General features: G+C 34.5%; 2 protein-coding genes across 5 annotated transcripts; both read left to right on the top strand.

The window, feature by feature from the left end:
• The first annotated feature begins 5,905 nt into the window (after window positions 1–5,905).
• Window positions 5,906–14,459, top strand: LOC127788876 (interactor of constitutive active ROPs 2, chloroplastic). 4 transcript variants are annotated; one of them, XM_052317535.1, is made up of 5 exons: window positions 5,906–6,178; window positions 6,276–6,422; window positions 9,768–9,867; window positions 11,102–11,282; window positions 12,445–14,459. In XM_052317535.1, the coding sequence occupies exons 3-5, from the start codon at window positions 9,848–9,850 to the stop codon at window positions 14,101–14,103; spliced, it is 1,860 nt and encodes a 619-aa protein (XP_052173495.1). In that variant the 5' UTR covers window positions 5,906–6,178; window positions 6,276–6,422; window positions 9,768–9,847; the 3' UTR covers window positions 14,104–14,459. The 4 variants fall into 4 exon arrangements, with proteins under 4 accessions (XP_052173495.1, XP_052173493.1, XP_052173494.1 ...); XM_052317533.1 differs by lacking the exon at window positions 6,276–6,422 and having other exon boundaries at window positions 5,906–6,132; window positions 12,445–14,115; window positions 14,194–14,459; XM_052317534.1 differs by lacking the exon at window positions 6,276–6,422.
• A 5,510-nt stretch (window positions 14,460–19,969) lies between these two features.
• On the top strand, window positions 19,970–21,872 carry LOC127789219 (40S ribosomal protein S23-like). The gene is made up of 4 exons (XM_052318043.1): window positions 19,970–20,114; window positions 21,141–21,296; window positions 21,397–21,523; window positions 21,602–21,872. The coding sequence occupies exons 1-4, from the start codon at window positions 20,110–20,112 to the stop codon at window positions 21,740–21,742; spliced, it is 429 nt and encodes a 142-aa protein (XP_052174003.1). The 5' UTR covers window positions 19,970–20,109; the 3' UTR covers window positions 21,743–21,872.
• The last annotated feature ends 179 nt before the right edge of the window (window positions 21,873–22,051 follow it).

Here is a 22,051-nt window from a genome sequence, read left to right on the forward strand (position 1 = left end):
TTCTGTATTTTAGAAATTGAGTATATTTGCGATGAAAACACGCAAAAACGAATTTTTGTTATTTTGAATTTTTTTTATTTTTAAAAATATTTTAAAAAATATGAAAGTAAATATGTTTTAATTATTTTAAAAAATTAAAAACGACCTAAAAAGGGCGTTAGGCTTTGGTAGGTTGCTTGAAAATGCATTTTGGGCTAAAAGTTTTAAAAATTTAGTGGGGGAGGAGGGCAGCTTGACTAAAATTAATAAGTTATAATACCGTATAAATAAAGATTCTAAAACAAACTGTTACGATAATAATGAGATAGATTGGGGTAGGTTATACTATCCTATCCTGCCCAAATTAATTGATAAAAAATAAACCTAAAATTAAAGAAATTAGTATTGTGTATGTACATGGCAACTCAAGAAGGCCAAAAAAAAAAAAATGTTATTTTATTATATTTGAACTTGTGACATAGTTATAAAGAGTAATTTTATTATATCTGTACCTAATTTTTATTGAAAATGAAATCATTGTAAAAGTTACTATGTAAAGAGTAAGTCTATATGTGTTTTCTATTAAATTCAAGTCCTTATTCATGGTAGAATAATGCTTAGAGGGGATCGTATTAAACTTGTTATTGGGAGAAGCAAGTAGCTTTGGGAAGTCGCTCCTCTTGAGACCCAATAAATTCTTTTTATGTAGAGTAATTTTTTATTCATATCCATTTTCCTAGTTACTTAATCTGCGCGCATCCCTTAAAAAAAGGAAGAGGTGTTTGTAACAGAGGCCAGCAGGCAGCCGTGCGGCACATGAGCTTCCAGAGTCCCCAAGAGCAAGATGAACTTGTATATTTTTTATTAGGGCAAATAGCGCCAAAAAAACAAAAACAAAAACATTTTTTTTTATAAATTTATAACTCTATTTCATTATTTTAGTTTTGATAATCATATCTCAATTAGTTTAATTTTGTACAATTTTATCCTGAAATCGATTTAAAAAAACGTGTATCAATGTTAATATAGTATATCATGTGTTATTTAATAATAATATTTTTAAAATTTATATATATGCATAAATAAAAAAATAATGTGAATGACTGAGGTAACTAATTATCGTTCGCCACTTCATTGCTTGTGCCATTAACAATCATCCGAGCTTCTCACAGTCATCGTTGACTGTTCACATTATCTGATCGTCAATTCACTCATCGCAACCAAATATTAGCCCCTACAATTGATCCATCATTGCCAACGATTCCTCTATTTTCTACTTCTCTCCTATCATCTATAATAGTCTTTTGTCAATTGACTTTTGCCATTTTCACTTTCCACCCTTATCTCTCATTTTTATTTATTTTTCCTTTCTTCTATCCTTTTTTGTATCATCGCTTGTTGGGAAGAAATCCCATTGCACACCATTCAATGTGCGTGTGTGCGTGCGTGTGTTATGAGTTCAATTTGAACTTAGATTCATCTAAGTTTGAATTAAATCTGGGTTGTCGACATATCTCTAGATAATAGTAGATGTTGATCAACAAAGATTGAATCTATGGGATTTCTTATCATTGAAGAAAATGAACTGTCAATGAAAGAAATGAAAAGATAAACTCATAACAATATTTAAAAAGTTCTATTATCATCTCCCTCTCCCAATGTGCAGAATAGTATTTTCTTGCAGTAATGAAAAACAAACAGCTTATTGCCGAGCAAAAAGATAAACATAACAACCTTTGAATTTCATATTTCACTCCAACTTCACTCTGGGACAGTTCAATAGTAGCGAGGGAGAGGATAATTGCAACAATTTTTTGGCGGGGGAAAACAACAACATCACTTCTTTTCAAGAGAACTTCAATCAGGGCGAGGGGAATAACAATTTCAATTTGTTATTACAGTGTGTGGATCCATCGTCGTGTTGTTCACCACCATTTGCGCCAGTGTTTTCTGATTTGAACCCAACTGAAGTCTCAAGTCCTATATACTTTTGGGAAATGTGTGATAAGAAAAAAGAGAAAGGAAATAAAATTTTGAAACTTGAAATGGGTTTCAAGTTTCAAACATCCAATTATATCATTCAGTAAATTCGTCGAACAGGTAATGTCAAATACAGATGCCCCCATTTATCACAAAATCATCAACCACAAAAAAACACATACACTAAAATATTTTCATATCCCATTTCCCAAATAGAGCATGGTAAAATCCTACAAACAAAGTTGGGCACAAAGATATTGCAAAAAATAAAAAAGAAATTTGAAATCAATTCAAATCGTGAGAAGGAACGATCGGAACTGAGGGAGCACCGAAGCGAGAGGCCCGAGAAGGACTAGAAGCAGACGACGATGAAGGCGATCGAACTGGAAGCAATCACTGAAAGAAGAAGAAGAAGAAAATAGACTAAAAAAAAAGGGGAAATGAAGGAGACAGAGCTTTGGATCGAGATTCGTGTCTCTGTTGGGCAACAATCGCCCAAGTTTTTTTAATTTCAAAACGACCCGCAATTTTTTGAAAATTATACAAACGGCTCAAAAAAGGTTTTGATAATTTTTCCCCTTTTTCGTGCTTCACGAACGAGTATGTGTGTGTGTTGTGGGGAAATGAGGGAGTGTAATGTTGTATTAGTTATTTTGGCATTGTTGAGGTAGGGGTGGGAAGGGAGTAGAATTGGCAAATGGGCCTGGTGGCATGCGCCCGTCCGGCTCCCTTCCTAGCCCAGTCCAGCCCGGCCTCGTATTGTAGCAAGCGACCTTGGTTAGGCTAGTGCTTTGTGGCCCACAACTTAGTTTGACCCACCAAAATAGCTTAGCTTGACCAGTTTATTAACAGCCATAGAATTGTGTCAGACCCATTTTCTATTATTCGGCCTAATCCACCTCCCTTGTGAGTCAAATTCAACCTAATCCACAAAATAAGTGGGTTATGTAGGAGGCCGGCCGTCCCAGCCTGCCCATTTTCCATCTGGAGGGCGTTGTTTAAGTTCGGGGGAGTACAAGGAATGAGTGAGTGAGGAATTTGATGGGTAATGGGCCCAATGACATGACTTGATGGGCAATGGGCCCAATGACATGAGCATCTCCTTATTGAACCTTCTTCAAGGCCACCCACTACCGATAAATGGCTTTGTAATATCGGCCACGATTTTGGATGCTGCCGGTCCTAATTTCAAACCTGCTCACTGCAATAAATTTTAAATTTAATGGATGGAATGGACCCACCCATCATTAGTCACAACAAAACATAACTATAATCGCCCTCAGGTAGTGTGTTAGTGGAGTGTGAGTGTGATCTTCGACTGCACAGATAAGTAAAATTTCATATTTATAATTTATTTTTTTTATTATAATTGAGATTACGAATATCAAAAATCACATAAACACCATCATCTCAAAATATAACAAATTCAAATTAAACCAGATATGGTCGATTTTGTCTAAACCTGAATTTGAACTTTCAAATCAAAATGGTTTCTTCATTCTGTTGAGATTTGGATTGAAATTGAACCCATCAACATCTTCTTCTTCTTCTTCTTCTTCCTAAAGCTTCCCTCACACACTCTCTTGGTTCTTCTAGAGAGAACCCATAGCAGGTGGGTTGGTTATCAAATCACTGACAAAAAGTTTTTTGTCAAACTACACAACAGTTTAAAATCATAATGAATTACTTTCCAAAAAAAAAATCTTAATAAATTTAACTTTTGGGTTGAAATTATTATGCTTATCCCTTAGTTGCCCAAGTGATATTGTAGTGGGGGAGAAATAAACCAAAAAGTAAAAGAAAAAGAAAAGGCCACTGGCATGATGATGCATCACTAGCTGCTTGCTTCCATTGTACTCAAAGCAAAGGCTTTTGGCTTTTGTGGTTGCTTGAAGCCATCACTTCTCCCTCTCTCATTTTGGCTTTTCCTCGTTTTATTCATGAAAAAGTTCATCTTAAAAGTTATACAACATATCTTTATTAAACAGGAAAGGAAATGGTTCACTCACATCACAACTAAAGTCTCATTCTCATGTCGTAATTTATTGGGAATGTTTATTTTTATGTTACTTAATTTAATCGACTTAAAAGTTATTTTCTATTAATATTTTAAAATGATAATATAAGTGGTATCAAAATTATTCTAAAATTGTAATTGTCAAGATTTCCATATTGAGTTGGAATGGAGGTAAGTGAGGTAGTATAATAAGATATGTGGGAGTAGGTAGTGAGTATCGTAATTGGGGTCATGATACATTTTGAATATTAACTAGTATTGATTTTAAATTTACACTAGTTAATAAAATTAATGTATTTTATAATTTTTAATATTTTTCTTAATATTTTAAAATAATCTTACTATTTTTGTCCTATTTTTCAATGCTGAGACATTCACTTCTTCAACGTATTAGTTAATATTAATTTGGTGTACATGTAGTAATAATTGAAAAATAGCAAAAGAGATAGTAAGAATCGTAAAAGAAGAAATAAATAAATTGTAAACAAAAAAAAGAAAGTCATTAAAAAACAAAATATTAATGCATTGAAAAATAAAACTTTTAATTTGCAAACCCTCTACTTTTACTTACCTAAAATATGAAAGAATGTATAACCCTAATTTATTTATAGTCGAGAAATTACAAAAGATTGCAAGAATAACAACATAATAATAATTACCAGAGGTTAGTCACCTACCTCTAGCAACAATACTGGTGACAACATGTCGTAAGAGATCAAGTTCACGTACCTGCTGCACACATGACTTATTTATTGACATGTGATGCAACATATTGGGCTATGGAACTTCCAGACATCATTGACAAGCTTGTCTTTTTTTGGTTCATGTAAGTACCATTTTATTGATAAAAAAAAAAAAAAAAAAGACCTCCTTTAATGACAAATCATGTTAAAATCTCAAAATATTTCAAAAACCAATCTAAAAATCTAGTTTGCCATTTTTGGTGACCTGGGTTGCCTTCAACTTGGGAATTAATATGATTATTTTTTTTTAATTTTGTTTGATGGGTTTAGTTTTGTTACATGTAAATCCAATTAATTAAATGATAATAAACTAAATTAATCAAACATACACACCACTAATTACCCACCATGAGTAATAAGACTAAATAGAGATAGTCTCCAAGATATAGATTGAATGGTCAGATGAGTAATATGTCAGTATTAATTCAATAAATTATAAATTTAATTTTTGTTTGATTAAAAATTTAATTTATAATTTATTTTTTTAATATAATTAAGAATACAAACATCGAGAATTACACCAAAAACGGTCAAAGTAGGGGTAGTGTGGTGGACTACTCACTAGTAATCAGTATTAATCTGATTCATGAAATTGTCCTGTTCCCATCATTTAATGTGGTGCAACTGAAAACAAGCATAGCATTTATCCTGGTGGCCTCGTTTGTTTGTTTGTTCCACCCATTAATAAATGTCTGTGACACGGTATCTTTAGCTTCAGTTTTGGTGGTCCACCGGACAAGCCCTTCACTCTTGTCCCTAATAATCAATAACCTGTCATTTTTTAAATTTACTATTAAATAAATAAGTTTTCTAATTTAAATTTAATTTTTAACTTTATAATATTAATTGACAAATATCAAAAAAATATTTTATATATTTTTTTAAAATATAATAACTTATAAAATTAAAATTAAAAAATAATTTTTAAAACTAAAAAGGAGTTAAAATTTTCAAACCCAAATTTATTATACAATTACCATTTTGTCGACGACAACTATGTTAATTAAGATTATTGTGAGGGTAAAAATAGTCATTTTGACTCTTTTGTGAGGATAAAATAATCATATTATTTTGGAAAGAAAATTTAAAATATATTTGTTTTATTTATTTTTATTTTTAATAAAAATAATCACGCCAAAATCGGTGCATGAAAGGGCGCGTGGGCAGAGTAACCCTACGCAGTAGAGTATAGTCTGTGTGTGTGTCTCTGGTACTCTCTCAAACCACAGAGGCCAGAGCAAGGCAAAACTGAGAAAGAGAGAGAGAGAGCGCTTCGGAAACTGCGCTCTGAAGCAGCTACTTGAGTCCCGATGGCCCCAGCTTTCTGCAGCTCCTTCGTCCGCCAAAACTAGGGTTTCTTTTTCTCCTCTTCTCCTTCATCAGTTTCTGCACTCATTATCTACAGATCTTCAGGTAAAGAACTGGCACTGTCAGCCTCTCATTTCAGAATCATCAAACGGTACATTACAACAATCGTTTCCATTTGCATTTCCCTGGTTTCGGTTTTAAGTCCATTTACATTGATTTCTCTTTTGAGTTTTTTGTTTGTTTTCCAGGAAATCTCATTTTCTTGGGGAATATCTGGTGTGGTCAATGCTACATTGCTCTGAATCTTCCATTATAGTTTGTGGTGTTTGTAGCTCTTAAGTTTTGAGAAAATATGAAGATTGGATGACGCATTCGGATGCTAGAACTAGCTATAAGTATAGTCTCTGTTTTCCTTCCAGCGATGACTAGAGAGAATAGTTAAAAGTTCAGGAAAACATACCGGTCTGATTCTGTCGATATAATATTGTAAACTATGACGAAGGCTACCTTCTAAGTTTGGAACTAGGATTTGTGGTGGCAAAGATAAGCGCATGAAAAAGACAGGGAAAGGAAATCAAGGACTCGTTTCTATATATTTTTTTTTTTAACCTTCTTTTTTGCTATCTACAATTATTTATTTGCTTTTGATTGTTTAGAAAATGAGAAGGAAATGAATACAAATCTTTCTTTCCTTTGACTTTACTTAAAAACCATATGCATACATAGCAAATCCTTGTTAAATAACAACATAGAAGCGACGAGCTGCTGGATAAAGAAATCTATACTCTCTCTCTCTCTCTCTCTACAATACTGATTTAGTATTTTTTTCTTCTATTTTAGTTTTGAAAATTGCAAGAAGGAAGCTTATGTGATTTGCTAATTTAATGGGTACCTTATCTTGCATTTATGTCTATAACTATATTTTGTTATTGTACGTTGATTTGTAAATAAACTCATTTAGGAAGAGTTGCCTTGGTGTATGGTATTTGCTGATGACATTGTTTTGATAGATAGGACAAAGGAAGATGTGAATATTAAATTTGATATGGAAAGCCGCTTTAGACTATAAAGGTTTTAATAAAAACTGTTTCTATGAAATGTAAATATAACTTTGGATAATGTTGTTGTGAAACTTGAAGATAAGTCACTCCCAAGAAAAGATCAATTTAGATATCTTGGATTAATCATCCAAAAATTTGGAGAGATTAATAAGGTTGTTACCCATAGAACTTAGGAGGATGGTCAAAATAGAGATGTGCTTCCAGCATTTTTTGTGATAGTAAAATTTCACTAGAGCTAAAAGAAAATTTTTATAGGCAACTACAAGACTAGCTTTATTGTATGACATGGAATGTTGGGCAGTAAGTACCATGTTCAAAATATGAGTGGATGAGAATGTTTGAATGGATGTAGTGTTCTAAAATGCAATAGGCGCTAGTCGGGCGCCAGACTAGGGCCTAGCGCCTAGGAAAACTGTTTTTTTTTTTTTAATTTTTTGCTATAAGTTATGAAAGAAGCTTCAAACCTAGGAAGAGCTGAAATCGAAGTTTCTTGGGCTTCGTTTGGCTAGGCTTTTTTCTTTGGAGCTTTTAAGCTGAGTAGTGTTTAAGCTGTTTAAAGTGTTTAAGTTGGGTAGTGTTTAACCTGATAACATGTTTGGATAAATGTGCTTTTAAGCTATTAATTAATAGTTATGTGTTTGGTTTGAAAGAGCTAATAAGCTATCAGAATGTGATAAAAAGACGAAAATAGATATATTATTGAATTATACAAAAAAATGCATCAAATACTCATTTTTACTTTTATTTAATTATAAATTGTTGTTATATATATGTTAAAATTAATTTAAAAAATATATTAATACAATATATGTATATATATGTTAATATTGCTGTTATATATATATATATACTCACACACACATACACTGTTTTATATATATATATACACACACACATACACTGTTTTATATATATATATATATACACACGCACACATAGGCACAATGACAGAGGAGATGAACGGCAATGGGGAGCGGCCGATGGGGGTGATGGACGGACAGCGATGAGAACTGAGAACGTGGCTAAGAAGGACAATTGGTGAAAGCGACAAGAGAGAAAAATCGATGAGTCCACCAGAGACGGGAGAGAGAAATCGATGAGAGGATATAAAAGCAAAAGGGGAAATCCAAACAGGTGTCCCCCCCTGGCGGCTAGTCGTTGCTTGGGCCGTTGAGGCGCCGATGGGGCCCGATTAATCGTGCCCGACACCTAGGGATGCTGATTTGCAGGAAATCATGGCGGCTGCCTAGGCTGCATTTTAGAACACTAAATGGATGTGCAGCTATACAAGAGAAGATATATTAAAAATGAGGCTATTTATAATAAGATTATGATGGCTCTTATTGAAGTTAAGATGTGTGAGACATAATGTTGTTAAAATGATTTTGTTGTGTGAGAAGAAGACCAAGAGAGACTTCTGTGAGAATAGTGGACGGAATGGAATAAGTCTTTAGCAAGAAAAAAGGTAAGAGTAAGATCAACTAAAACTTAGTGGTAAACTCTTATGTGTAATATGAGTTGTAAGGGCCTAACAGAAGAAATGTCTATAAATAGTTACAATTGGTGATCTAGAATTCATGTAGCTTACCCCATTTAGTATGATTAAAGCTTGATATGTTGTTAATTCTGTGAGTATCTTGCTGTAGCGTGATGGGACTGTGTTAGTCAAGCCTAAGGACTAATTTTGGTTGTTAAGTGTGGCCAAGTGATGGCTCTGAAAATTTTAGAAATCGATTGTTACAAGTGGTAGTTTGGTAACTCTAGTTCTCAACAATTTGAAGAAAAAGTACTAATGAGTTCAAGTTACCTCAACTAGAATAATCTTAGGAAATGGACTCAAGCACCACTTTGAGGTGACTTTTGGTGTGACGCAATCTGTTGGCCTAGCTTTGCTCGATGAGAAATTTATTTGGCTGTGATTATATTTATCCCCTAAGCTATTGCCCTATTAGTATGTTGGGATCTTTATGCTATGAAGTTTTGAATTGTTGCTTGCTACACAATTATATAGAAAATCTGCAAAAAAAATAAATACACGAGAAATCTTGTTTTACTATTTTATTAGTTAAAATCATTGTAAATTATCTATTACAATTTACAAGGCTTACTGTTCACTGAGCTATGAGTTCACTGCTCAATTTTATTATTTTCATGTGAATAGAAGAAATATCATAGACAGACTTTGGCATGGGGACCTTCCTGTCATGGCCTAATAGGACTTTATGGTGGCATTGTGTATCTTTATAGTTGTTAAGTAGATCCTTAGTTCAGTTGGCTGATATTTATACATGTATAGGGGTTTTTTTTAAGGTTTATGTTTTTCAAGATTTGGTATATTGGGTCATTATGGATTATTTATACAATTTGTCTTGAGGTGCTTTCATGGAAAAAGAATTGCATTTATGAGTTAGGCTTACATGCCTCTTGGGCTAAAACTCAAGATTTACTGCTGGTTTCAACCCAAAGTGGGATTTGACCAGTTTGGTTGGTGGAAGTGGAGGTAGTTGCTTTGGAGTTTCTTTGAAGAAATTGTATTGTATTTTTCTTTGTTTGGTTTGGCTTCAATAGTGGATATTAGTTACACATTGGTTAATTTCCTTCATAAACCAAGTTATTATCTGCTTTATGCATATATCAGATGGTTCTATTTCAGCCAACAATTCTTCTGAATTACTGCAGGTTTTGTGGGTCAGGTGGGGTTCCAGAATTGAGTGCATTTTGGTTTAGTCTCTTTCCTTCAAGTAGAGAGAAAATTAAATATGCAGACACCAAAAACAAGGTATATTTATGTTTCACATACATGATACACGTATTATTTAATTTTAAAAGCTGCTTGCCTAACAATTCCTATGCAATTGAACCTTACATGTGAGAATCAAGTGGTTTGCTAGGAATGTTCTATAGAGACTATTGTCCAAATTTATTGGCAGGCTTATGTTCTTCCTGTTGTTTTTCCCTTTTTGGGGGAAGAGGGGGGGGGGGGGTTGGTAAGACTGAAGACGACTCCTGTTTGAGTAAGACACCCGCTTCATGCTTCTTTGGATAGTTCTAATTCCTTACCAGCTTTCAATGTTATCATATGGCTGTTGTCACTTTTCTTTTACTTCATTGGTTATCCTATTTCTAACTTTCGGAGTACACACCTTATCAATTGCCAAGTACTTGCAATATGCCCCCAAAAGTCATTCAATATGAAAATAATTCTAAAGAAGAACAATATGGACCATAGAAGTTGAAGTTTCCAGGCTGTGCTATGATCTGGAAATGAACTTGATGGTCTGTGACATTTTGAACTGTAACATGGATATAATTAATCAAATACCATTTTAGAAGTTTTTTAAACTACTATTGAATGGTAATACCTTGGTTTGAAGGTTATAGCTCTTTTCTCTTAATATTGTCATATTACTTGATAAAATTGCCTGAACCTTTGTTCTGAGAAATTATTAATGAAAGTTGATATTGCAGTCATGTAATTTGAGTAATAATTTCAAAATAAACGGTAAATTTTTCACAAAATCTATGTACATAAAGTTGATGTCTGCATGTCTTGGTCAAAGCATGAATATGCATAGTGTTTATGATATATATTTATATTACTTGTTCCCTCAAGAATACTTCCAATCTTCTGAAACATTTGTGATAAGATTTACAATTTGAAGGGGAATATTGCTGAGACTGAATATAGTCGCCGTTAGTACATTAATAATCTGTCTTGTGTTGGGCGTGTATCATCTTTTCTTTGGCCACAAATGCTGGCAGTATTAGTGTAATTGAAGTATCTTGGTGTGTAAAAAATCTTTAATGGGAAAATTTAGGTGACCTATCTTGAGGTTAGGTTTAAGATAGCAGTTGGTCGCGATGTTTCAGAAGCAGGTAGTGACCCACCATTGCTTATGCTGAAGTCTGTCTTTACTACCTGTCTCTTTCTAACTCATTGATATTTCACTGCATTGTTTGAATTACACTTTTTGTTGTCCATATATGATCTCATTCCTTACTTTTGAGAGCAGAACTGGCTCTTTGGAGGTTCCTAAAAGGATATCACCAGTGACACCTCCAACTGCTCGAAAGTTGAAGACACCAGGATCAGATTCTGACTCAATCCCTTCTCCAAATCCTGCAAGCAGGACACCCAAAGACAGAAGCCCAAAAGTTGTTGAGCGCAGATCACCTCGAAGTCCTGTGTCTGAGGTACTTTACAATAAGTTACTGCAAGATCTGCTTCACTTTTACTACTTTGGTTATGACCTGCAGATCATTAAACTCGTTGGTGCCGCTCATCCATGACCTTACAGGGCTTCTAGTATCAAACCCTTTCAAATGCTTTAATGTTGTTAACAACAAGAATTGAAACCACTTATTTCCTAGCTGCATCAACAAGTCAACATTGAGATTTTGCTTATCTATGATCAACCTTGCAGAGCTTCTAGGATCAAACCACCTTTTCCAAATATTTTAATATCATGAACAATAAGCATTGGAAACAACTTATTTCCTAGCTTCATGAAGAAATTGTCATTGAGATGCCTGGGAGGTCAATAAGCTGGCTTGCTTAGTCTCTTGGAAACTTGCATTTTCAATTTTCAGTTTTTGTTTTTAAAATTTTAAAATGAAAATAGAAAATGGTGTTTGGTTATTTGTCTTTGCTTAAGGAAATGGATTTTGGTTATTATGGAAAAGTAATGGTGTTTCTATAATTTCTATTTCGTTTCATTTCCATCTCCACCCCTGCCCTCCCACAACCAGCCACCCAATCTCTGTGGGAAATTTCACCTGCAACACTTATCCTGTGGATTCTTCCCTCTCTCTCTTTCCCCCTCCCTCCCTCCGTTATGTTAAGTTGTTCTTTTGTTTCCAAATGCTAGTAGATCATTTTTTGGTAATTTAATGGTGTTTGGATCAGATATAAAGGTTTAAGAGTATGTTGGGTGGTCTTCAAGTTGATATAATCTCAAAACTGTCTGAGGCAACATTCCAACAGTTAGGTGCAGTGCAGCTTGTTCTTCTTGTTATTATGTTTTGGCAAGTGCAGTGCAGCTTTTTGGCCCTTCTCATGCACGGCTCAATCTTTTGGATTGATGCAGCAAGAGGTTTATTCTATATATGTTTAATACGTGCATGTGTCTGTCATTTACAATATCCAATCATACTGCATCTCAGTTCTTTCCCTTGGATACATTAAACATTTGTATTTGTGTGCATCTCCCTTTTTTTGTCCTTGAAGCTTTACTTGTACATATTGTTGCAACAATTCTTTGCACTGACTAGTTATGTATTCAGTATTATTGTTTATGGTCCTTTAGTGAGCTACCTCCCCATTTTAATATCCCAACCCCTTTTTTGTGACCTTTAGAAGAAGCGCCCAAGCAAAGTGTCTGAATTGGAATCTCGGCTTGCTCAGCTCCAGGAGGAACTGAAGAAGGCAAAGGATGAGCTGAGCTCATCCGAGTCATGGAAGAAGCTGGTTCAGCAAGAAGCTGAAGAGACCAAGAAGCAATTGGCAGCCATGTCAGAAAAGCTTGAGGAGTCGCAGCAGCAGCTAGCAGAGCATTCTGACTCTGAGCAAGCTCGTATCCAAGAGCTGCGGATGATCTCTCAGGAACGAGATCGAGCATGGCAGTCTGAACTCGAGGCTGTCCAGAAGCACCATGCAATGGATTCTGTTGCCTTGTCTTCTGCTACGAATGAGATTCAGAAGCTCAATGCCCAGCTGGAAAGGGTGGCTGAATCTGAAGCTGCTCAGGCTAGGCATGCAGAATTAGCTCATATTGAGATACAGAACTTAAGAATGGAACTTACAAAAACTCTCTCCCTAGTTGAAAAACTGAAAATCGACCTTAGTGATTCCAAACAATCTGAAGCTCGAGCCTTAGAAATTTCCAGTAAAACTCAAATGCAATTGGAAATGGCAAAGACAGCTGAGGATGTGCTCAGATCTGAAAGTCTTAAAGCCATGGAAGCATACAAATCCTTGACCACGGAGTTGGAGAAGTCAAAAGCTCAAGCAAATCTTTTGGAGGAACTTGTTAGGAAACTCCAGGCTGATCTATCTAAAATTTGCAACAAAAGTTCAGTAAACCCTTCATGTGTTCAGGAAAATGGAGAACATGAGGATTCAAGCCAGCTGACAGCAGAGCTTAATCAAGTGAAATTTGAAGTTGATCAGCTAAGATCTGCACTAGCGGTGGCTGAGAAAAGGCACGAAGAGGAATGTATTCAGAGCAAAACCAAAATTAGAAGTGCTTATGAACTATTAGAGCGCACAAAATCAGAGTTATGCTTGAGAGAGGCTGAATTGGAGTCAAAATTGAAGGCTGCTAAAGCAGAGATTGAAGATTTGAAGGCCAACCTAATGGCTAAAGAGGTTAAATTGCAGAGTATCTCTGAGGACAATGAGGTGCTGAATCAAAAGATCAAGGAAAATCAGTTGACAGAGGGAGAATCTACACTAGAGATGGAGATGAAAAGGTTTGAGGCAGAGCTGGCTGATTTAAAATCGAGTTTGTTGGACAAAGAAAGCAAAGTACAGAGTGTAACTGAGGAAAATGAGAGGCTGAAGTTGGAAATCAAGAATAGGGAGACAGAGAGTGAGAAAGTGAATGGCGAGGCCCTTGCATTAGTAGAAGCAGCTAGAGCTGCTGAGCGAGAAGCTCTAATGAAGTTAGGTTATTTGACTGAGGAAGCAGATAAAAGTAGCAGGAAAGCTGCTCGAGTGACTGAACAGCTGGATGCTGCCCAAGCTGCAAATTCAGAGATGGAAGCAGAGTTAAGGAGGTTAAAGGTGCAGTCCGACCAGTGGAGGAAGGCAGCCGAGGCAGCTGCTGCGATGCTTTCAGGGGGGAACAACGGTAAATATGTGGAGAGAACAGGATCCCTTGACAGCAACTACAATACCATTGGTGGAAAGCTTGGTTCTCCTTTCTCAGAAGACATGGATGATGAATCGCCAAAGAAAAAGAACAGTAGCATGTTCAAGAAGCTCGGTGTCCTGTTGAAGAAGGGCTCCAAGTAGATGCATTGTTTGGTAGGTTCCAAACTCTCTTTCACTAGCTTCTATCGCACATTTTTCGGGTATACTCACTGGAAAATCCCTTTTGAACAGGCTACTGGTGACTATGGAAGTTTAAACTTATGGACTTTACTACTAAGAAAATTTTCCAGGAAAGACCCTATTTAAGACTTTGTATAGTTGTTCCCTGGAAATGGATAAACTCCTACTATTGTATCTCATTTACCTGCCATTTGTGCTGGACACTGAATTATTGAAACCTTCTGCTGCTGTGGCTATCTGTTTATGGTAAAAGTAGTTGGCCTTCATTCTCATCATGGGAAATTAATCTATTGCAGTGCAGTTCTTGATTGCTGTTATCTCTCTCTTACCATTAATTTATCATACAATGGAAGTTTTTTTCTTTTCTTTTAACTAGAAGATAGAATTATGAAAATACTCTATTTAAAAAAAATGGGTAAAAGGAAAAGAGGAAGGTTGCATGTGAATATTGGCTCTCTCGGAGTCATGTAAAGGTGGGGGGTGATGACGCTCTTTATTCTACTGTAATGATAAGGTGCGCGATCACCACTTTATGTAGATCTTGCAAGGGTGTGATAGCACGGTTTTGAATTTGGGAGTAGTCAATATGAACCAAAACAATTAGGGTTGGGTCTGTCTCAATTACATTGCAGGATGGGATTTAGTTCAGTGATAAACAGCAAAATGTAATGTGTCATTGGAAAATTAAGCAATTCCAACCATGGGAAATTGTTGTAGTGTGTCTATGAACTGGACTCAGACAATTAGGGATTGGTTTAGCTCTGGATCTTGCTAAGGTCGAGGATTTATTTTTGGGTCTAAAAAGAAGCCTGCTATGGACCTGATTAAGGGCTGCATTGACCGAGAGGTCTTTTATTCATCTATTTTCAAATATGTTTTTTAAGATGCCTATATCATCACTCTCTAACAACCTAAGGAATTTATTACTCCAACGAATCATCAGTCAAAATATGTGCACAATATCTCAAGAGGCTTTGAAGCTAGATTTGGGCTGTATTAACTCACGCCTCTCCCTGCTAAGAAACAGAGTAGCATAGGGCAGCAGAAGTGAAATTAACTAAAAGGAAGAGTGATTTGTCGTCCTTATTTGACTCGAATGTTCTAATTAAATATGTTAAATTGTAGGTGTTAATAATAATGGGACACGTCCTCCATGCATAGTGGCTTCACCCTTGAGTCATTCCCCCACGCCATTGTAAACTTGTCCCAAGCAGCACCTATCCTTGTCAAGCTTCCTAGCCATGGTCAAATGGAGCCATGCTAGCTTAACCTGCTCACTATGAACCTAGCCCGCCCACTCCCTTCCCCACCTAACTTGGCCACACCCTTGTTGCTGTCCTCTTCCTTGACGTGCACCGTTAGCCTCTTGATAGCCACAACGTCGCGCATCTCCTATCTAGGCTTCCCTGCTAGCAAGCACTAGCATCTCCATGGTGGCACCCCCAGTTCCTATCAACAAAGTTAGTCTCACACAAGGGTGCCTTATCTAATGTAACTCGCTTCACATGTCTTGACCCTAAATGTTGCTTGGCATCACTCTTTGAGATTCGTATAGCTTGGATAGCACCACTCTTTACTCTCACTAGGGATCAGATCCTTATCTTTAAACACAACGTTGCCAAGCATACTCTCCCAGTGCTAAATTGTCAATCTTGAAGCTTGCCCATACATGCACTCTCGTCGTCTAACTGAATCAATCTTGAAGCTTGACCTCTTCTTCTTGTCCACGTGGCTAGCTCCTAGTCATTATTTCATCCACTCTTTCCCACACCTTGAAGCTTGACCTCTTTTTCTTGCCCACGTTCCTAGCTCTTAGTTATTATTTCATCCACTCTTTCCCACAACAAACTCTTTTCATGCCAAGGTCACACCTCGACCATTATAGGGTTATTCAAGATTGTTTGTATGAGTGTAGTACTCATAATCATGTACAGACATTTATTTAGAGCAATTCTTAGTACTTGAGATATTATGAAATAAACAATGGTGTCAAGAGTCTATATCATATAAGGCATTGTAGGGAGTTTCATATTTGCATGAATGACGAGTAAATTTTGACTAGGTGATGTGGACCAAAATAAGGTTCATATTTTTCTTTTAAGGGTAAAGAATTCGAGAAAATAATGGGAGTATCATTTTGATTTAATAATCTAAATTTAAATGGATTAATTAGAAACATGTTGCTTATTATCTTTATATTTTTTTAGATTATCATATGGCCCTGATTAACCTACCAGAAAAATGTCTTGGATAAAACTGCCTGGTGGGCGCAATTTTATTGGTGGCTCAAACTTTTGATGATGACATTGATTTTTGAGAAAATTGTCTCTATCTTATATGCTCATGTTTTGGAAGGTTCCATTAAAGAAAGCTTGCCACTTGGGTGAATGAATTGAATGATGTATGACATGAAAGTAAAATGTTATATGCATATTTGGGAAAAATAGGTCATTTTTTGTTTTTTTGAGAAAAATAAGTCATTTCCCTAACTCTTCACCATTTAACAATTATATGAGAGGATCATCCAGTCTTATCTAACACACAAATAAGATACCAAAAATAGAAGAAGAAGAAAAAATAAAGACAAAAAGACAACGAATAACAACAATTTTCGTCGCTCGATGATTGTGTTAGACGGTGGCAGTGGTGATTGAAGGCTTGTTGGCCGCAAGTAGTTTGCCGAAGAAGAATGGGTGAGGTGGGTGGAATTTTTTAAAACTAGGGGGTGTAGGTGTAATTATGCATATGACCTCTATTTTTGCTAAAATTTCACTAGAACCTTGAAATTTATATTTTATTGCATATGAGACTATTTATTTGGTATAAATTGCACTACTTTCTTGAAATTTATGCAATGTGAAATTTATATTTATTACACTTAAATCTAATTTTTCTTTTACATGCATATATGGCCCTATCATTGTCCATTATGATTTGGCAAATAAATAAGAAAGTAGATTGTGTTATCAAGAGGTAATTGGCATTTTGTCACTAACTAAATGACATTAGTTTACTTGATAAATAATAAGTGGCCATTATCACCATGTTTGTCATAATTAGGTTAGGTAATAATCATATATAGAAAACTTTTTTTAGGTGTCACTAAAGAAACAAGATAAGATGGAATCGGAAGATAGTTTTTCTTTTCTAATTTCATAGTTAAAGTATTCATTGATATAAAATTTAGTTTCATTAATTTATCTGAATATTAGAATACAAGATGTGATGACTTAGATTATTAATTCAAAGTTTAATTTTTTGATATTACATCTCACCAAGACTCAATTTAAACCACGCTCCATACAAAACTCGAATTAGTTGTCTTAATTATAATTAAGAGACTAAAAAAGAAAATTCATGAAATAATGAAAATTCAAATTTAAAAAAAAATCTTGAATTTTTCAAAACAATAATGTGCCTAGAAGAATGGGGTGCTAGGGTTTAAGGTGTTACAGTGTCTTTTCCTTAGTTGTATGTAATTATCTGTTTATCTTAGTTGTATTGTAGAACAACACACATATATATATATATATCTAATTGTTAATAAAATATTCAATACTTGTCTTTTACTCAAGACAAAGATAATAGGTGTATTTCACACATGAAAAGTTTCACATAATGGTTATATAATATTTTTTTGTGTATGCAATAATTTGTTACATCATTTGTATTATATAAAATACTAATTTTCACAGACACCTTAAAATTATTTGAAAGTTATTCTTAGAATAATGATATTAATATTGAAATTCTTATTCTCTTTGTAGTCTAAGTAAAAATGATTCAAATGATGAAGTGTGATCAAATTGACTATGAAAATAGTCTCGGCTAGCTATTCATATGTTTGTTAGGCTCTTAAGGTAGTATTTGTTAAAATAAGTAATATAAGTTTACATCAAAATAACATATTTATAAAATTTAAGATAATTTATTCGGAGGGAGGGAGAAATAAATTTATCTAAAAAGTCCAAAATAAAAAGTCACATAATTAGGAGACAAGCTAGAATTTTTTATTTGGATGAGTAAAAATTAAATAGCAAAAAATTTTACAATAATATAATTGTTCTCGAGTTGTTTTCATATTATGATAACGTCGTATAATGATATCATAATTAATTTCATTAAATATATCATTTTCAATATACACAACTAGACTGTCATTCAATCATTAATCTTTAATTCAATTGAACAATTAGGTCTTGACATGACAGAAAATACTCTTTCTACTATAACAATAGCAATAAGAAAAATTAATGCTAGTGTCACAAATCTGTAAAGTAATGAATACACATCATTTTTTTTTCGTCACTACTAATTTTTGTACAAGATTATTAAGTCCTGTAATCTTTCAAAAATACTTTTGATTTAAATTTCATCTATCCAAATACAGAGATTACATAAATAAACTATGAGCAATAAGACCTAGATAAGTAGAAATGAAAAACACTTTTAATCCACAATCCACATCATTCATTAACAAATTAAAATTAGAAAAATAAGATAAATCACTTTTAATATACTTTAAAGACATCAAAATGTCAAAAAAAAAAAATGAATTACTAAGGAGATTTTGCATGTAGTGAGTGTTCAAAAAAGCCAACAAACCGCGAAAATCGATCGCACCACACCACAAGATTTTTTGGGCGGAGCGATTCGGCACAATTTGAGAAATCTATAAATGCTACGATTTACAATTTGAGAATTTCTCAGTTCGATTAAAAACTGAACAGCCTGAGCAATGTACTTAAGAAAATTGAAAACCCATCTTCAATACTCCTTAAACTTGTTAACAAAATTTGATAAATAAAAAAATGAAAAATAAATTTGAGAAATAAAAAGAAGCTAAAATGCAAACCCAAAAAAATAAATATGGATGAAGGGTTAAAGAATGTGAGAATAATGAGAAATCATATTTAGGATGAATTAAAATTATAACTAAAATTACCATAATAACCTAAGCCTTCAAAATTTTTTGAACCACAAGATTAGTTGGGGGCAAAAACATAAATTCAAAATAAATTTAATAATTGTTTGAGTATGGGGGCAGCCGACCCCTTGCCCCCACAATGGATCTATCTCTATATGTGACTTATTTACAAATAAATTTAATAAATATAATAAAAAATATTTTTACTTGAAATATTTTATATATCTCATTTTTTTTATATATTGATTAACAAATATCATCTAAATAAAATTATAGTTATACTTGTGATCCTAAGCAATAAATGTGTAAACAAATCAGATGTTTCTTATATAGTATTTGAGACGTTAGCCAAACTATTCATGCGCTTATCATATTTTTAAATATATTATAGTTTTATTTGTGATCATCCTAATTAAAAGAGAGACAAATAAATTGAATATTTATTGTTCAATATTTGAATAAAACAACATATCTAGCCTTTATCCTACTTACTATATGAAGATTGTTCAATATTTGAATATGAAACTAATATCATAACTAAGTTTGTCCCCTTGTGCATATCATAAGAGAAGAGTTGTTATATATATACTTATCTTTTGACAATCATGCAATTATGAATCAATTTGCATTTTGGAAGTGAGTTTTTAATAGTTATACTTATTCTATCAAGTGCTAAAACCAAAGGAAAATCTAATGTTGCTATAACAAAAAGTAAAATTTCAGCCTTTTTTTCAAAAAAAAAAAAGAGTTGGGAAGCACTTTTTTTTTAATTAAAAAATTAGTGGGCCAACTTTGGCCCGTTCAATTTATTCAAGCCCAACCCATATACACTACAGACGGCCCAACTGTAATAAATCGGGTGGGCCGTAACTTCGTCAACCTCGGCCCATCCAGCTTGCTCAAGCCCAACGTCTCTATATATACGTTGATCGCTCTCCTGATCCGAAAACCCTAGGTTTTCCTCTTTACGGCTGTTCTCGTCGTGCGTCGTCTTTCCCAGCAACCCTAGTTTCAGTTGAAGAACTTCTCTTTCCACAGCCATGGGGTACTATTTCTAACTCTCATGCTTCCTTATTTCGTGTAGATATGTAAATAATGTATCTTTGTACATCTGCTTCTTAGTTGTTGATTTTTCTCCATCTTATCATGCTTTTTCGTTTCGGTTTTGGTATCTGGGAACTTAAGTTTGATTGCTTAAAAAAATTCACGAGAAAAGGATGGAAAATCGCTTAGTTTATTGATGTTGGGTTCGTTGTAGCTTTTGTTTGAGAAAAGTGGATGTTTTGCCTCAACCATACGGGAGTACTTATTTGAGTGTAAAGGTGGATTACACGAACAATTTAGTGACGGTTTCTTGCCACCTCGAAATAGCGATGAAGCGGAGTGATAGATTATATCCAGAAAAATCTGGGGTTTTTATGAGACCTTAGTTTTTGGTTGTTGGAAGTTAATGTGGTGAGATCTAACATATATCACGCTGTATTCGGAAGCTTGCAGAAGGTGTTTGGAAACAGCATGCAGAGTATTTTCTGATCTGTCACTTGCTTTGCACGCACAATTTCTATCACTTTGTTGGGATTTTATTTTATAAAATAAAAGTATAGTTAACTATGAAGATGCACGAACCCCCTTGCTTAATATGTTGGATTGTTCAATTATCTCTGATAAGTTTTAAGGCAATAAAGAGTCAAAATTGCTATCTTTTGGATCTATTGAAGAATGGCATTAAGTTTATTGCAGGATAGCATTATTTCAAAGGCCAAACAATCTTAAGTTTATCATGCAAAATTAATGGCATCGAATTGGTGAAAGGATATATATCAAGGATGCTTGTTCTAGCACAAAATAAACTTATTTCTGTTTGTCTTTACTCAGGTTTTCTGGCATTGCCAACGTTTCTGGCATAAAGATATTAAATTGATCAAATTTAAATGGCTGATCATGTTTTTAAAGATGGTTGTATTGAATAACTTATGAACAATCAAACATAGAACAATAACTTATTTTATCTGCATTTTAACATCCTCTCTAGTTGAATGGCATTATGACTTGTAGCTTTTGCAAATGGCAGGAAGACACGTGGTATGGGAGCTGGACGCAAACTGAAGTCCCACAGGGTGAGGCAAAGGTGGGCAGACAAGGCATACAAGAAGTCCCACCTTGGCAATGAATGGAAGAAGCCATTTGCTGGGTCTTCCCATGCTAAAGGCATTGTCCTAGAGAAGATGTAAGCCTCTTCTGTTATTTGTTTTTTTGCTTCTGCTGAAAATTCCTATGTAGTTACCTTGCCTAGTATTATATCTTAAACAGCTCAATGATATGTGCAGAGGAATTGAAGCTAAGCAGCCAAACTCTGCCATCCGTAAATGTGCTAGGGTTCAACTGATTAAAAATGGAAAGAAGATTGCTGCATTCGTCCCTAATGATGGTTGCTTGAACTACATTGAGGAGAATGTAAGTATCCTTTTAGCGGCCCCTTATGGTCATTTTGCAGCTCTTGATGATTTAATCCTTAAATGTTTCTTGTTGTAGGATGAGGTGTTGATTGCTGGATTTGGACGTAAGGGCCACGCCGTGGGAGATATCCCTGGTGTCAGATTTAAGGTTGTTAAGGTGTCCGGTGTCTCTCTTCTGGCTCTCTTCAAGGAGAAAAAGGAGAAGCCAAGGTCTTAGTTTAATGTGAGCGGCTTAAATTTTTATTTCCATAGTTTTGTTTTGAAGCATTGGAACGCTACTCTAGACCGATTGAGGATTTTGTTCACCATTTGCGTTATCAACTTTCCAGTTATGGTATTGCAGTTTATGTTTTTTTTTTTTCACCTTATAATTTCCCTTAAAAATCTTTGAGTTATATACTAATACCTCCAGTAAATGATGCCTAGCCTTAAATGTGCCAATTAGATTCATGCGGTCGGTTGTATAAATTAAGGCATGTATCAAAACTTAGGTTTGAATGACTGATGGCTTGGCTAGTATTGCAGG

Source organism: Diospyros lotus, chromosome 13 (genome assembly GCF_014633365.1).
Source record: "Diospyros lotus cultivar Yz01 chromosome 13, ASM1463336v1, whole genome shotgun sequence".
NCBI classification, from domain to species: Eukaryota; Viridiplantae; Streptophyta; class Magnoliopsida; order Ericales; family Ebenaceae; genus Diospyros; species Diospyros lotus.